General features: G+C 36.1%; 2 protein-coding genes across 2 annotated transcripts in view; one reads left to right on the forward strand and one right to left on the reverse strand.

Moving 5' to 3' along the window:
- Positions 1-61: 61 nt before the first annotated feature.
- On the reverse strand, positions 62-8564 carry LOC137624436 (leucine-rich repeat-containing protein 58-like). Its single transcript, XM_068355200.1, has 4 exons — positions 7700-8564; positions 4651-4867; positions 3088-3289; positions 62-796 (listed from the first exon to the last, which is right to left on the reverse strand). The coding sequence occupies exons 1-4, from the start codon at positions 8365-8367 to the stop codon at positions 585-587; spliced, it is 1299 nt and encodes a 432-aa protein (XP_068211301.1). The 5' UTR covers positions 8368-8564; the 3' UTR covers positions 62-584.
- Positions 8565-15253: 6689 nt separating this feature from the next.
- The window catches only part of Mtmr6 (Myotubularin related protein 6), a 913496-nt gene continuing 911419 nt past the window's right edge, over positions 15254-17330 (forward strand). Inside the window, exon 1 of the mRNA XM_068355203.1 lies at positions 15254-15415. The gene's annotated coding sequence lies outside the window, so the exon portion shown is untranslated. The remainder of the gene's footprint in view (positions 15416-17330) is intronic.

A 17330-nucleotide genomic window follows, 5' to 3' on the forward strand; every position in this document is an offset into this window, starting at 1 on the left:
CAGACATTTACAGGACTTGGTATAAAAATATCTGACAACAAAGAGAAAATTTTTTATACATGTTACTCAAAATAAGTATATATCTTATGTATTCATTTTGCATTTATCACACACAACAATCAACATATCTATTTTGCATTATAAAATCAAATCAATGCACATCACAATACTAGCCTCTAGAATAACTTTTTCTTCTCAAATTAATGGATTTTTCACCACTCCATGCTAAATAAATACACAAATATATTCTGAACCTCATATTCAATGTTGCTTGCTTTGTTATTTTATCAACCAGAAAATTGCATAAAGGATCGTGGCAGTAAGTATTCAAAACTTCTGGTTAAATGGGGGTAGAGCAATAAATTTCCCAACTTAAAAGAGAAACTGTTCAAATGAATTAAAAGACATCCTAAATATTCAAAATTCTTCCTAGTTAAAAATCGATTAAACAACTTGTTAAATATACAAGGCTAACTGGCAGTGACTAATTAGAGTTGCACTATTTAAAACCATTCAGAACATCAGTACAAAATACTGTAGAATACAAAAATGTTCCAAAGCATGTAGTGACTTTCCTTTGAACATTAATAATTAGGAAGATCTGGAAGAAGAACTTTTTTCATCCTGGCAGATGGTTCATCCTCCTCACTCTCTGATTCAGATATATTAGCACTGTAGTAGGCTGGGGTCTTGGAGGAACACCGTGATGAACACAAATAATGCATGAGAGGGACACGGTACATCCCACAGAAGTCGACGAATTTTATGTGTTCTACACATGATGAGAAGTACATTCCTGGTAAAGACAAAGAACATTTTAAGAGTGAGTTATATCTTTCCAAGCTATACAACCCAAGTCCTTTAAAATAGGAAATGTCTTCAGCAGAGCCGGTATGGTCATCAAATTCGTTAACAAGGTACTGTAGTTCATGACAGGTGGTCCGAACGTCTGAGACTTCACATTTAACATTTACCTTTGGCTCATGGGTGGTAATGTTGGAAGTTTAACTTTAAATGACAGTAGTGTAGTTTACCAGCATTGAATCACATCCAAGGAGTAACGGTCTGGCAGCTACATCCCCGAGAGAGGGGAGGGAAAGATGAAGGAGAAGATACAATCATTCTAGCTTTCATTCCAGACTTATATCTTAAATTCCAATGCTGTACAGAATCCCTTCTTTCCAGCTAGACCCTTCTTAATTTTCAGATCGGTTGTCTTCGTATTTAAAATACTTAGACTCCGAAACTAGGCATAAGCAAATCTGCTCCCTGGGAGGAAAAATTCGGAACTTATGCCAGCTTAATCGAACGAAAACAAAGAAATACAAATGTTTTCGTCTTTTCTAAGGAATCTCGGCCATAGGAAGGAAGTCTCAATTGCCAACTTTGATCCTTGACTGTGGTCAGGAAGTTCGTATGAATGGCCTTGATTTTGGTGATGCCTTTGACTGTGTTAATCATGAGGCCCTTGTCTTTAAACTCAACAGTTGGAAGCAGATGGGTCTCTTCTCAGCATCATCATTGTATTTTTGAGTACAGTACTACAGTACATTGCAACGAATTGTTGATGGGCACCATAGTATCTGGTGTTCCTCTGGGTAGTGTACTTGGCCCATTACTTTTCATACTATGTATATATTCATATGTGCTTTGACCTAGAAAAAAATGCTTGTTGTATCTGCAGATGATGCTACACTCTTTGCATCAATTCCATCTCCTAAATGTAAATCTGGGGTTGCCGAATCCCTTAATAGAGATCAAGCTAAAATTAGTACATGATGCAAATTATGGGGCATGACGTTAAACCCTAACTAAACTGAAAAGTATGACTGTAAGTAGGTCAAGGACAGTGGCTCCTCAACATCCAAATCTTAGCATTGATAATGTTTCTTTAACTCTGTAAGATTTAAAATTTTAGGGGCTATTCTTGACCGCAAATTTACTTTTGAGGAACAAATTCCGTCTATATCTTCTTCAATTGCACAAAGAATTGGTTGTGATAAATCTATTCTGAAGAAGTGTTTCATTTCATTCATTTTGCCTTGTTCCAAGTACTGTTCTTCTGTCTGGTTTCCAACTGCTGAATCTTTAATTTGTTGAACAAGGCTTAGCTCTTTCTTCCCCTTCAAAGTATATGTCTGCCACGCTCTGCGTATTGTGAACAATTGTGTCCCCAACAAAAGAGAGAGAGAGAGAGAGAGAGAGAGAGAGAGAGAGAGAGAGAGAGAGAGAGAGAGAGAGAGAGAGAGAGAGAGAGTGAGTGAGTGTGTGTGTGTGTGTGTGTGTGTGTGTGTGTGTGTGTGTGTGTGTGTGTGTGTATCTACAGTCAGTTTAGCCATGAACTGGTTGCAGCATCCACCCTTTCCCCCAAAAAAACACAACCAACATTCGCTTTCCAAAAATTAAAAGAAAAAGATAAAAACTTTTGGATTGGTCACAACTGTAGGTAAAAGCCTTTAGATACATCACAACTGCATGTGATAGCCTTTGGATACGTCACAATTATACGTCTGTACTCATTGCGGACAAAGACAAAAGCGAAGAGTCTGACAGGCGGGTGGGTAGGACTACTCACCCATGCACACCACCTGTTTATTATCTCATTAACAAATGCTTTGGCTGTGCCAGCTCTGCTGAAGACATTCCTTATTTTAAAGGACAAAAGGTTTCTATATGTGTAAGAACATAAAAAGTTTTTAATATTATATAATAAAAATCCGGAAAGGAAAACATACCTAAAGAGGCTAAGTCAAAACTGACTACAGTGCTGTACTATTCTATAGGTAAAAGATATCTGTACATTTAAAAGTACTTTAATACATTTCACGTTGCAGAGTAATCTATAAATTGAATGTTCTGACTATATATGTAAGTTACCCATCAGTTTTACTGCAGTCATTCTAATTACTATAAGATATGATAAGAAGTATACTGTTATAAAGTCACTGATAAGAGTGACAAAAAATTATCAAGCAGCTACCAAATGACTATATGCACTGATCTACTTGCAAGGTACCACAATATGAATAATATTTTATTTGCCTTACAACCAATTACAGTATTTTAATTTAGAAATCTTGTACTCACCTTTACACTTAGGATTGACGCATCTATGGCCATTGCTTAGGTAATGTATTAGAGACTTTGGAAGATCTTCTTCAGTATAATGGAGTTTCTTCAACTTTATAACTCTGGCTGCCAATTCTAACAGTGATGGGGGGTTGTACATCAGTTCTCTTGCGCATGAATTTACAAATCTCGTAACTAGGGGATTGTCTCGGAGACTGAGCTGAAAGAGTAAACCACCAAAAAATACAGGTTTAGATTGCAATGTAAAATTTTTCTCAAATAAATTTATATTTTCATACACCTGATTTTTATAATGCTTTTCCTTCTTAGCTGTTTAAATGCCCATGTCTACCCTAAACTTTAAAAACCAGTTTTCTTTCCTTGTAAAACATCTCAATCTGTAGTTAAATTAAAGAGTTAATCTCTAACTTGATAGCAACTATGTACGAGTGGGTATGCCCCAGTTTCTTTGTTTCTTCTTGGGTATGCCCCAGTTTCTTTGTTTTTTCTTGGGTATGCCCCAGTTTCTTTGTTTTTTCTTGGGTATGCCCCAGTTTCTTTGTTTTTTCTGTCTCAAACTTTAATCCAGTTCACTAGCCACTTGACATCACTAGTCAAATGATCAAGCATAGAAATGATAAATTAAAATTTCATTTATTTAAATAAACTCCTCCCATGTTCACAGTGCTAACTCCCACACACTGATGAAGGTAGGTTAGTGAGGGAAAGTAATGTTCTAGATTAATAAACTGTCAATTATAAACCTGAGACTTGCCCAGTTCAAAGTAACCAATTATAAACAAAATTACATTTGTAATCAATCGAGATTCCAGATTTGGTTCTAAGCATTTTCCCCAATATCAAACTAATATCAATTACTTACTGTACATAGTTTAAGTTTAACTTTGGCATACTTTATTTATAACTGAAAATAAGTCAATAATTCACAAGTATATTATTTACTAATTTTAGTTCATAAAGTTTTTTTTTTAAAGAAAATCACCTACCTCTATTTATTAAAAATTAAAGTATCTAATTCTTCCAAAACACTACTTAGATTGTTGGATACCGTAATTTATTCATAAAAGTTATTTAGGAAAGACTTAGAACTAGCATTATTAATGCAATGTCCAATACAGTAATACTCCACCTTACGCCATTAATTGGTTCCTAGAGAACCGACCTAAGGCAATTTGTCGTTTAAAGTTACTGATGTTTCCCACATGAAAAAGTACTTATAATTTAGTATAATTTTCTAGAAATTACATAACCTGACTACACCAACTATTATCTTACGATGTAGAAACCGAAGGAGCGTGGATTTTATTTTTATATTTATGTCAAGCTAATGTATAGCAGGGTATTACTGTAGTGACAAAAGATAATGCTATTATGAGCCAAGCTACAACCCTCATTGAAAAAGCAAAAGGCTAAAAGCTTAAGGCTATGCAGGTCCAGCATTGCTATCTTTTCTCTCAATGGATGCTTGTGCACTATTTTCTTAGCAGAATTTTCATGAAAGGTTTTGAAATACAGTACAGTACTTAATAATGAAAAATATGAAACAAAAGAAACTATTACCTCTAGCAAGCCTCTCAGCTTAACTAAGCCGACAGGAAGACAGCACAAGTTGTTGTTGTGTAGCAACAGTGATCGCAGGCTAGTGAGGCTTGCAATTGACCGCGGTAGATTCCGTAATTGATTCTCACAGAGAATTAAAGCTTGAAGTTGGTGAAGCTCTCCAAGCTCATCAGGTACATTTTCCAATAAATTACCACCAAGATGAAGTACATGTAAACTGCAAAAGGAAAATTGTAAAAATAAAATGGCCAGATTAAAAAAAACTACTGGGTAATTATATAAAGGCAGCAGTAATAATAAAGTACTGTAACCTACTGTAAGAGCATCGTTACCCTTTCAATTTACTGTATTTTTTTCTCACTACATTTTGTTCACGGCAATATCAAGACATTAGTCTTGCTTTAAAGGCTACAATAAATTCAAATTATTTTTAACTGAAAATTATCAGCATAACGTTTTTATGAAAACGGTCAGGTGCAATAATGTAGAATTTGGTTACTCATATCAACAAATCAGTGACACTAGACTATCATATAAATCAAGATATCATCATTATCACATTCTTCTACTTTTCATCCAACCATTTTTGCTCACTGTGACTTTTAGTGATTACACAAAGTGGGAAATTTCATTAAAAAAAAACTCTGGTTTGAAAAGCTAGAAAAAATACATATTACTTTTAAAATCTAAAACATGTTTCCTGCTCGTATTGAAACCTTCTGAACTTTAAAAAGGAGACCGATTCATTGGTAGAAGGAAGTACCCTACATCCAAACTGAGAGGCTCTTTTCTTCCTTGGACATGTCATCTTCCTGGATAGCTTACAGGGCTGAGGGAGGCAAAACCAACACTCTCCTAACAGCTAATAGTAAGGATGTAGAAGCTGTTAGGACATCCCCAATATATTGACTTAATAGGACATCCAACCAGCGTTAACGTTGTGGATGCTGCATTCCCTTGAGAACCAGAATGGGAGAGAAGAAAAGCTCATTCAGCCTCTCCTCGAGACTTACGCCGAACATGTTACCTTAGATAGGATGCATACCAAGTCCCGTGAGGGAGCTAGAAGTGTTTCACAACTACTGAGGAGCTACCTCACGGACCAAGAAAAAGGGATCCAAGGGTTTGTGGGCAATATTGTTAAGGTGCAGAGATGAAAAGGTGGTGCGAGACCTCAAGCTCCAAGTATGATGACGGTAAACCTGAAGGCTACCTATACCACCAGGCTTGCGAGTTTTTAAGATGCATCTACAAGAGAGAAGCATCACCAAATCTGTAGGAACAGTGTTTGGAAAATTCCTTCTTGTTCTTTCTAGGGGAAATTAGACGGCTGCAAAAAAGGTCTGTATGCTCATATGATGAAAATTCACTTCACCACATGCCTACCTTTCAGTGCATTATGACTTGCAAGTGAGAGTGTTCACCCAAAAAAAAAAAAAAAAAAAAAAAAGTAATACAATACAAATGTAAGAGAAGATCAAACAGTCTAAAGAGCAGTGCGACACTACAGTATACCAATTGCAGTCTAAAGATAAAAGTGGCTATTCTGTCACAGTTGTGCGGGTGGGGCTCCCCCTTCACTCTACCTGTCATTAGCCAAATACCTTGTTAACAACTCAATACCCATTCCAGTTCTGATGAGGATATACAGTATCCCAATTTAAAAGAAAGAAAGGTGTGCATTTGCATCGGAACTACCTCTTAGTTTCACACTATAGAACCTTAGATATTTGGATGTAGGGAAATTGAAAATACAACCAAGTGGTTCCTAACAATGATGGTAAAAAGATGATCTGTTAGAAAAACATATGGTTAATTTTTGGACACAAAGTTCATACTACAGTATCCCTTTAACTGTCAACCTACAGGAATGAGAGAGTAACAATTGAGCAGGGAGAGGAAACAGTTTAACTTTAGCCAGTCTGAAGTAATGAAATTCATTTGCCCTAACCTGATTACTGAAACACATATGGTTGAGCAAAACTTGTAAAATTTCTATAACAAACGCTAAAAGGTTGTTTCGCCCAAAGTCATTATGCTCACTTGGCGGAGTCAGTTTGCCCACTCTGATACGTAATAATAATTACGAACGAGAGAGAGAGAGAGAGAGAGAGAAAGAGAGAGAGAGAGAGAGAGAGAGAGAGAGAGAGAGAGAGAGAGAGAGAGAGAGAGAGAGAGAGAGAGAGAGAGAGAGAGAGTGTGTGTGTTCCAAAATGTTAATACAATATGATTTATGAGTTTGATAGTAGTGACCAAAAGAATATTTCATAAAAAAATCACATCTCTGGTGAAGAAAATGGGAGTACAAGATCTTTTTAAACCAGCATCTGCCATAGTTGATGAGGTAAGTCTCTGGAAAATAATAGAGATATTCTCTAAACGTTTGTCTGTCTGTATCTATGTGTGTTTGTGTGTCTATGCCTGTCCGTCTGCTTTTATGTGTTATTAAGATAAGTGTTGGCGCACTGACTTGACTTTTGAGCAAACTGACATGGATGAATTGACCGTAATTCGTATGGGGGTATACACATCCAAAACAAAATATTCATAAACTATAAGTTAAACATTCTGAATGATATAAGGTCCATGGCAATCTTTGATGAGAAATAAACAATAACCGCCTTCCTCCAGACTACCCCATCACATAATTTCTGGAGCCTTTGTATGTCAGCAGCCAGTTCCTCCCTTGTGGATTATAAATGGACATCAACTAACTTGTACTTTCCCCCCAACCTAACCTAAAAGCCGTGTCCTTACCTACTTACATAACGCCCACCTGTGAACCCCCTTACACTGCCGTATCCTAAATTAGCCGTAATCATACATGCAGATGGCCGCCATCATACATACACCCAAAACAAAATATTCATAAACTGTCAGTCAAGGATTTGGAATGATATAAGGTCCATGGCAATCTTTGAGGAGAAATAAACAATAACCACCCTCCCACAGACTACCCCATCATATAATTTCTTTAATGGTATGGTTAGGTTAAGTACCAACTCTTGACCCAATTTCCTACAAATGCCCCCATAAAGCAGTAACTCACCCTTGCATGGTCTTAACATCGGAGAGAATTTCGGTGATTTGGTTGTTCCCGAGGTACAAATACCTCAAGTTAGTCATCTCGTACAAAAGCTGGGGGAACACGGTGAAATTATTGCCACTGATGTTCAATTCTCTCAACTTGGATAACACAGGAAGATCTTTGGGAAGACCATCATCACTTAAACTGTTATTCTTAAGATATAAACTTTGTAGTTCGGGAAGTTGCAAAATGAAATCGTTGATGTGCGTGAGACTATTATTGGACAGATCTATGCTCTTTAATTTGGAAAACCTAACAATTTCAAAAGGTACAGTCAACAACATATTGTTATGGAGATACATTTTGTTTGTAACTCTATCGTAGAGTTCGTGTTCTTCATCTTCGTCGTGATATTCACTAGAAAAACTGATATCTTGGGTGTCACCGCTTATCCTTGGCCGTGTTCCCCCTTCACTGTAACCACTACTTGACGGTCTGTTGGTATCATTATTACCAGCAGTTGATTTATTTCCCCTCAAACTTTCTTTGGTATCCTGTTCTCTGATGCTGTTTTTCAAATGGACACTTAACGTTTCATTATCAAGCATTAAATACGAAAAGTCCAACGACAGGGAAGATTTGTCACCATTTGTGGCATCTTCATCGGAACTTTCTGATGAATAATACATGGCTGGTTTTAGATCAAAATGTCGTTTTAAGAATAAAATTTTAGGTTCAGTGTCATCACATGGCGAGATTTTAATGCCACACACTCAACTCTGGCGACAGATGTTAGTTACCAGGCGAGTTACATGACACTAAACTCGTAGCCAGCTAAGCCAGGGCTGTTTTTGCCATATATACCTCAGGCCTCGGTAGTAACTGGACTGGATTTGTTTGTTTACGTCATTGCAATGGGTATACATCTTTCCTTTTTTATTTTAAAGGGAATTTACATATATGACTAGTATTCAAATGATTATCTGAATACGTCTCCATTTTATTATCTTTTATTATACTTTTGGCCTTTATTTAGTATCAAATCTGTTTTTCTGCATCTCTTGATCTAAGGTGGCACATATATTACAAAGGTGGTTACCCTTGCTGTTCACGTGATAGGATAGTGACAACCACAGAACAAAAGTTACAAAACCTTCAAGGTTTTGGGGAAATTGCCGAATATCATAATAATGTAGTTTATTATGGACGAATACTGAAGGAAAATATTTTTATCCTACAATTTAGTATGGTGTAGTATATCCTATGCCATGTCCTCGCTTTAATTACTTGATTCTTATTATGGATAAGCTTGTAATGGTGGTTTATGGTGCCGTGTGTAAACTTTAAAAACCGTTTGCACTTGGCATGCATGCAAGGTGTTACGTGTGCACAGTTATTAATCGGCTTTGCTTCCTAAGCCTACTATATAATCATAAATATCTTGCCTTCTAAATTAAAAGACGTTTCAGGTATTAGCGGAAAATGTGGAACAATTTATCGACAGTTTTTCCCCCCATTTTGCCGTGATTATCTTATCCTTGCAGGACTTACATGGGTTGATTGTCATATACATTCTTGAGTTAGAGTATTATATAGCGCAATCCACGATATCAACTTTTTCGTCGATAGGAAAATCTTGAACTTTTCGAAAGCCTCAACATCATCATTCCTTTGGATGTCTAGTAGGAGCTGCTCTACAATCATTTGAAAGTTTGAGAGCTACCAGTAGTTCATTTGCATCTATGCTCCACTGACTTAAATCGCCCATAACTGTTTTCGTGTCGAAACTTTTTTTATTTATTTATTTATTTTTTGTGGAGTAGGAGCTGTACGATACGTAGCAATTCTCTTAAGTAATTTGGATGCCCGGTTTTGATAATTCGTCGCACATATTCTAAATTCTATTCAAGTTTAAATAGGCTGCAATAGTTCATTCAGTGCATAGTAAATCCTTTCTCGGGCTATGACACCTGATATTAACCTTGCCCATCACTTTATTAAGCTTTGTAATTTTATAAGTTGCACTAAAGTAGGTACCGTAGGTTATTTTAGTTCAAGGGCTGCTTTTCTGGTCCTATACTGCTGGGAACCCTACTTTACAGGACCTTCACACTCATTTTATCGCATGCATTCCAAGGCATTCGACATTTAACACCGCATATTGGCCGTTTAATGTCAAATCCACATGATCGGAGGACTTAGAAAACAAGGCTTCATTTTCCCCTTTGAAAGCCTTGATATCTTACTTGTTACTTGTTTTGGGTTTAAATCCAACCCTCCACTGAAGTCGAGTGAACTACTTCTCGGGCGGGTCCATATTAATCATCTAACGAAACATTTTCATTATAACTTATACAATTCTTTGATTGTAGCATCTTCCAAATCATATGATCTTGTGAAAAGTAATGTCTTTAGTTTCTTAGTATATTCAGTTATTATGTCTAGTGGGAGCTTATTGTAGTCTTGGCGTTGCAATAGACAGGAGTATAGGGGTCGGGTGCCTAGTGCAACCTCTCAAATGCCTTTTGTCAAAGGCATCCTCTTCCGCCCACCATCTCTCCATATCAATACCATCCTTCACCTTATCTCGCCATCTACTTCTCTGCCTCCCTCTCGATCTCCACCCCTCCCCCCACTCACGCCACTCCTCTAACAGGTTCCACCCAAGCCTTCCTCACTCCCTACCCATCATCCATCCTCAGTATCTTAGTCGTGGCACTCTTACCACATCTGTAATCTTTACTACGCCTGCCATTTTTCTTATTTCAATATTTTCCAATTTTTCAATATTTTCCAATATTTCAAGCAGTGATATTCTCACAATCCACGTCAGCATTCTCATTTCTGTTCTCTCAAGTTTTTGTGTTGGGACCCCCGCGTTTCTAATCTATACATGGATACTGTTCTTATTACTGTGTTGTAGATCTTGACTTTTAGAGCTTATCCTAAACATAATGCATTCTTCTAACCTGAAGCGGAAAATGAAAGAAAGACTTCAATGTAGGCTACAGTTGTTTATTTATATCTAACCAAACAGTTAACACATATCCATCAAATGAATTTATATACAAATGTTTTCATTGAATGGTTTGAATTTTTGGCGTGTAATTTTTTTTTTCTTTTTAATTTAGCTGTTAACAGATTTGATTTATGTCGCCAATGCGTTTCTAATAAGTGATATCTTCGACGGTTTACGAGGTAAATTTTTATTATGTTTTTTATGTCAAAATTTCGGCCCCAAACTTTGTATATTATTGTCATTATCTCTTTTTTTATATAAATTCATGGTAACACATACTTAATCCTCACACAATTCTTGGTATAGCTTATTTGTAAACATTACAACTTTCTTAAGTTTTTTTCTAATCCACACCTCATGAATAATCATTTATAATATCTGTTTATAAATATTAATTCATTTATTTATCTATAGATTTGATCATCTATCTAATCTTAAAGAACCATCCACTTGTCCACATCGTTATTACTGACGAGAAAGAGTTCAAGTATAACAGATTTTTCAAGGTCTTAAAAATGTTCAACATTAGTTGCAGAAGTCGTTCAACTGGCAGATTGTGAGGTGCCAAGTGAACGATAATTTCCAAGGTTGATGATTCCTGTGAGGAGGGCACGGACTATGTATCTTTATCATTTTGGCGCTCAGAACTACATTTGTCTTATCATTTAGTATTTGTTTATATTGAGCGGTCACAGCGTACCACTGTTCTTGGAAATGAGTGAATGTTGTGGTTTACACTCCGGTAGAGGCTATCTTGAATAATACATTAAACAAAGTAGTTTGCTCGCGGCTTAAGTCAACAAAGATGTCATGTATTTGTGAGTCTCTGATATACAGTACTACAAGGGCGACTGGTGTAACTTTTCATTGCATGCCTTTCATGCATAGAAACAATCTCTCTCTCTCTCTCTCTCTCTCTCTCTCTCTCTATCTCTCCTCTCCTCTCTCATCTCTCTCTCTCTCTCTCTCTCTCTCTCTCTTGTAAAGGCAGGTATGTTAGAACTTCGCCAAGAGATTTTTTTTATGGCTCTCAGTCTGAAATAATGTCATTTGTTTGATTAAGATATAGATCTGTAATGGGCCCGTTTACTAAATGCTGTTTCAAGTTAATTTTTATCAATGATTGTAAAAATAGAATTATTTTTGTGGTAGATAATTCGAATGAAATCATTTGGAAGTAACATGGTGACTGAAATACTGGTTTTACCCATACAGTTAAATTTAAAGAACAAATTCTAGATTTAACGGGAATCTTGAAAGGGAGATGTATTAAATGTAATATGAAATTAAGTTCAAACTTAATGCAATTTTGTTCGTGAGTGTAACACTACTCTTTATTTAAGGATTATTTGCTATTAATCTTATGTCTTAATTTTCTCTTTTATGATTTATTCTTTACTTTTCAAGGTTTTTTCTTTGTTCAATGGTCTGTTTTCCCAACTGCAGCTCATGTAGGCATTAGATTTTCCATCTACGGTTACTCCATGGAAATTAATGATAATTAGAATTATAATAATGAAAAGTATGACTCATAACAATAATACTGATTGCCAGAATATTCACGAATATCATTCTCAGCTGATAGGAAATGAGGATGTAAGAGGAATGAGGGCATGAATAAATTGGTTAGAAAATAGAAAACCCCAGACTCGCCTACCGTGGGTCATGACCGAGAAGGTTAAATGTCCGTATCTTTGGGTTCGCATGTTGCCATACAATCCAGTAATGATTGGCAATGTATGGCAAAAACACCAAGTTCTTTTGTGTAGGCCACGGTTAGATATAAAAGACCTTGGTGTAGGCCTACTTTCGATATTAATGATTAAAAATAAAGAGAATTATTCTGGTTTATAATACCACTTTAAGTATTGCTGAGAGAGAGAGAGAGTGAGAGAGAGAGAGAGAGAGAGAGAGCGAGAGAGAGAGAGAGAGAGAGAGAGGATGAGAGAGAGAGAGGAGAGAGAGAGAGAGAGAGAGAGAGGACATTTTCGTCATGCTCACGGAGCCGAGGGACACGTCGCGTGTAAGGACATGTGACAATATCATTCGGGTCGAGGAACTTGGTCAAGTGGTTTGATAGTTTCTGAGGGTCGTCTCGTTGGGAGGATAATGGAATGGCCTGGTTCCTCTACGTGAGCGCTCTCTCTCTCTCTCTCTCTCTCTCTCTCTCTCTCTCTCTCTCTCTCTCTCTCTCTCTCTCTCTCTCTCTCCTCTCTCTCTCTGTTTTGTTGTTATTCGAAAGAATTTCTTTTGTTATTCTCGAAGTTTGATAACCTCTCAATGTTATGATATTGATAATTTTTTTTTTCTTTTTTACCAATAACAGAAATAATCTTAGATATTCATAAGTCACTAATGTAACCCGAAGTCACATTCATCCTGACAGGAGGTTACTGTAAGTTGTAGGTTGCTGCAATAATTGCTCTTCTAAGATTCTTTACTTCTTTTTGTATTTAAGATTGTTATCGATTCAGTTCAACATTGAAAGAGGTGAGGATGGCAGGTTCATCCTTGTCAAGATTCTTGGACATGATGTGTCCTACTATGCGAACGGCATCTTTAGGTTTATTTCAGAAGCTGGTCCTCTGGTCCTTTAATGGTTTTAATTGAATATTCTTTTATTTTTATATATGATAGATGATATCGGCGTCAATGACCTTATATGTCAGGATGCCAGAAAACTAAATCAATCAATCAATCAACATTGATGTATCGTTTTTACAATGTATAATTCAAAATGAGGCACTAAGAACCATATTGGAATGATAGGAGTGTTTTTCTTTCAACTTCTTCCCTGTTTGAGACAACACTTATGCCTAGGCCTACTCTTTATCGTCTATAACGTTTGGATCTCCCAAACGTTCCCTTTGGACGTCTGAATCTTCTTTCGTACCGTTATCCTACATTAAAGGGTCGGTTGCCTGATGCAGCCTCTCCAATGCCTTCAATCAAGGCATCTTCTTCCACCAAACCTCCTCTCTCCATATCATCCTTCACCTTATCTCACCATCTTTGCCTCCCTCATATTCTTCTCCTTCTAACAGGCTCCTCGCAAACGTCTGAATGAAATTTGCAAGTCGATCCTTCACAAGAAATCTGGAGAATATATGGTCAATTGTTTTACATTCATTAGAAACTTCGTAGGATCTAGATTCTATTTAGAGCAAGGAGCTGTTTCAGAGGAATCTCTATTTGTATTTGTTTTTTAATGGGCAAGCTATATCTCAATTTCTCCTCAATGTCATATTTGTTCTTTTCCTTGTTCTATCTTCTTTTAGCTTTCATTCATTTTGCACACGACTTATGTTTTCAGATATTTCCTTATTAGCTATATAGTAATTTCAGTCTATCGTTTGTTATTATTTGAATATGGAGGTCAGTTGCATTTTTTAATTTATGTTTCAGTACTTCCACAATCTGACAATTTTGTACATAGACCTGACAAGGCAATTGCCAAAGATACGTTCAATGACCTCTCTCTCTCTCTCTCTCTCTCTCTCTCTCTCTCTCTCTCTCTCTCTCTCTCTCTCTCTCTCTCTCCAACAGCTCACTTAACTTCCTGAGGTAAATGAGCTTAACATTTTGATAGTGGATTTAACTTTCCAAAAACATTCGAAATTTTTCAAATAGAGTAGCTTATAATGAGTAGATGATTTGATGTAACTTTGCTATAACTTTACTTGCTCTAAGGACTGTTTTCCTAGTCGCATGATGAGAACTCTCCTTTTTTTTCTGTTTATAAACTAAGATTGTTCTTTTCCAAAGATGTAAATCCTGTTTTGTTATATTATCTGTTCAATTATTTATGAATTTAATGTTTTAGTTTAGACTAAGCTTCATTTGAGTGATTTCCTTTGGGTATTCATATGACTATTTTGGGTGTACATGCTCTTCAGCAATCTGTTGGTTTTCATTGCTATTGAAATTGTGAATTTGTGAGAATCTAGCTTTTGTTTTGTTTGCTGTGGTGACTGTTTGTAGCCAATTATCAATCTAACGAACTTCACTATATCTCTCTTCTATATATTTATCTATTAACACACACACAGATTTATAGATTCGACATGAAAAAGCTTAAATTAAATTTATACTTCTGCAAATGGCTTTTTTCTTTTTTTTTTTTTTACGGAGACCATGGCAAAACTCGTAGTTGAGAACTCTGGTTTTGTGTATTTTTGGTGTAGGAATAGTTCAAGAAATTATAGAGACATACCAACTGTCTATTACATCTATTTGTGCGAAGAATTTTATTCATACTGTTTAATTTTGAAATTTTTAGTTGCGATAATGAATGCCACCGATAGGAAAATCTCACAAGATTTTACTTTAAACCAACAATTGAATGAATAATAAGATCGAAGATAAAACATAAAACTAAAACGGTGATTTATTTAGAAAATTATACATTATACGACAATGACTCATTGTGATAAAGTTTCTTGGATTTTTGCCCCCAAAATAAAGGGAAATAAAATTCTGACAAGACTCGAATGCTCAGCCACGCCAGTCTCCACCGGCAACTGGTTTAAAATAGTAGAATAATGTTATTGTGCTCCAGAAAACTTTACCTCTGTGGAAAAACTACATTATATTAGAATGCATATGAATTGAAGGTATGCATTACTTGATCACCATACATAAACGCCTTAATGCATTGGTACACGAAGTAAATATATACGTCTAACTATAGCTGACGGTAGGACTCCGGTTTTATAGCGGTAAGCTCACCTTCCGTTTTTGTTTACCTTTTCAATATCATGGATGATCATTATCTTCCCATCAATCCGTTTTACGAATGTTGCTAAAGGTGTGGTATATCAAGTATTAGATATATTCAGAATCCTCACTTTCAAGTTAGTTTAAATAACACTAAATTGTTTACCTCCACTTATTTACTCCATTCTAAGCTCTTCCCTATTGATGTTTTGTGAACCAAGTCCAAGTGTTCTTTCGCTAGTATTTACTCACTTAAGGGTCTTTGCAGAATACCTTCTGCCCCATACTGCACTTGCTTTATATCCTACTATACGTCTATTACTAAAAAATTTTTCCTTGTTGTCCAGCCATTTTGAACTTTTACTTCATATTGCTACTGCTAATTGTTAGGTTTTCAATCAGTTACACTTAGGCAAAATAGTCTAAATTAATAAGTCCAATTCTCCGTAATATTTGCTTTTGTCTGTCTTAAGTAATGCTTGGGATACGTGAGATGTTAATGTTTTTTTTTGTTTTTCATGCTTGTAATGAGAGGGGTTTAACCGAGATCGACTGTAGGTCTAGGTCCACTTTAGCATTATGGCCATGTCACACTAGCACTTTTTCTTGTCACCGTTTCACACCTTGCTAGTACAATTTTACAAACAAGCTAATACTGGTCCCTTAGATCCTGAAAATACATGATTTAAATTTGCATATTTTCCCTCTTGCAGCATAAACCTTTAAAAATATAATTCCCTACTTGTAATGAGAGTTGTGTATAGTTTATGGCCTAGTCAAAATATAATCTAGTCAAATGTCATCGAAATAGCAAATCCCATAACCATTTCTTTATGGATACAGACAGGCAAGCCATATTTATGTATCTTGCTACCAGATTTTATAGAAAGTAGCCACTATAAGTCCATTTCTTTTAGCGATGCATATTTGCACCGACTCACGGCGGTGGCCTTTTAGCTCGGAAAAGTTTCCGGATCGCTGATTGGTTAGAATTATCTTGTCCAACCAATCAGCGATCCGGAAACTTTTCCGAGCTAAAAGGGCACCGCCGCGAGTCGCTGCAAATATGCATCGCTAAAAGAAATGGACTTTTTTTTTTTTAGTGTTCCCAAGTCACAGATATCAATGAATTCGCTCGTGTATGCACGGGAAACGATATTATGCTAGTGTGGTCTCAACAGACGAGAATGTAGCTGACTAGTCCACTAAGTAAGAAACATGCATATCTATGGCACCTTGGGATGCCTTTACACCTACAGTAATTTTTATTATAGATTTTCTATTTTTTTAAAGATTGTCTGGGGTTTCCAGCCATACACGGACTCAGCAAATTTAAAGCCAGTAGGCCTATATATAATATCATTTGGTGTCATAAAGATGCCATTTTTTTTTCTTAATGCAGGAAGCAGCTTGTAAGGAATAAATCAAGCATTATGTTTCGTATACGTGATTAAGTGGATTGATAAATAAAGTTGTGATTATAAGACAGTTGTCAGAATGCCACAGCTTTTTCTTTAAATGATTAGTGCTTTCTCAAGGCGAAGCTCAACCTCTCCTGAAAGGATAAAAGCTGTTTTGGGTTCTCTGGGGGACACAATTACTGGAATGAAAATTATTGAGAGATTTCTCACCACTGAAGGATAAATAGATGTGTAAATGTTGAAACTAACCCTCTTTTTACAAAATTATAAAGTAATACTCTGTTATTAGAATATGTTATACAACCTAACTCGTGTAGTATTTCTAGAACATCAGTAGTAAGCGACGAGTACTATTGGCCACTCTGGCTACGTTTCCTTCAGGAACGTGCCTGTAAATGTGTTTTTAACTAAGCTATTGTTCCACACACGCAGCTCCAATATATAGTAAAGTGAGTGTTTGACTATATATATATATATATATATATATATATATATA

The sequence above is a fragment of the Palaemon carinicauda genome, chromosome 31, assembly GCF_036898095.1.
Source record: "Palaemon carinicauda isolate YSFRI2023 chromosome 31, ASM3689809v2, whole genome shotgun sequence".
Classification (NCBI taxonomy): domain Eukaryota; kingdom Metazoa; phylum Arthropoda; class Malacostraca; order Decapoda; family Palaemonidae; genus Palaemon; species Palaemon carinicauda.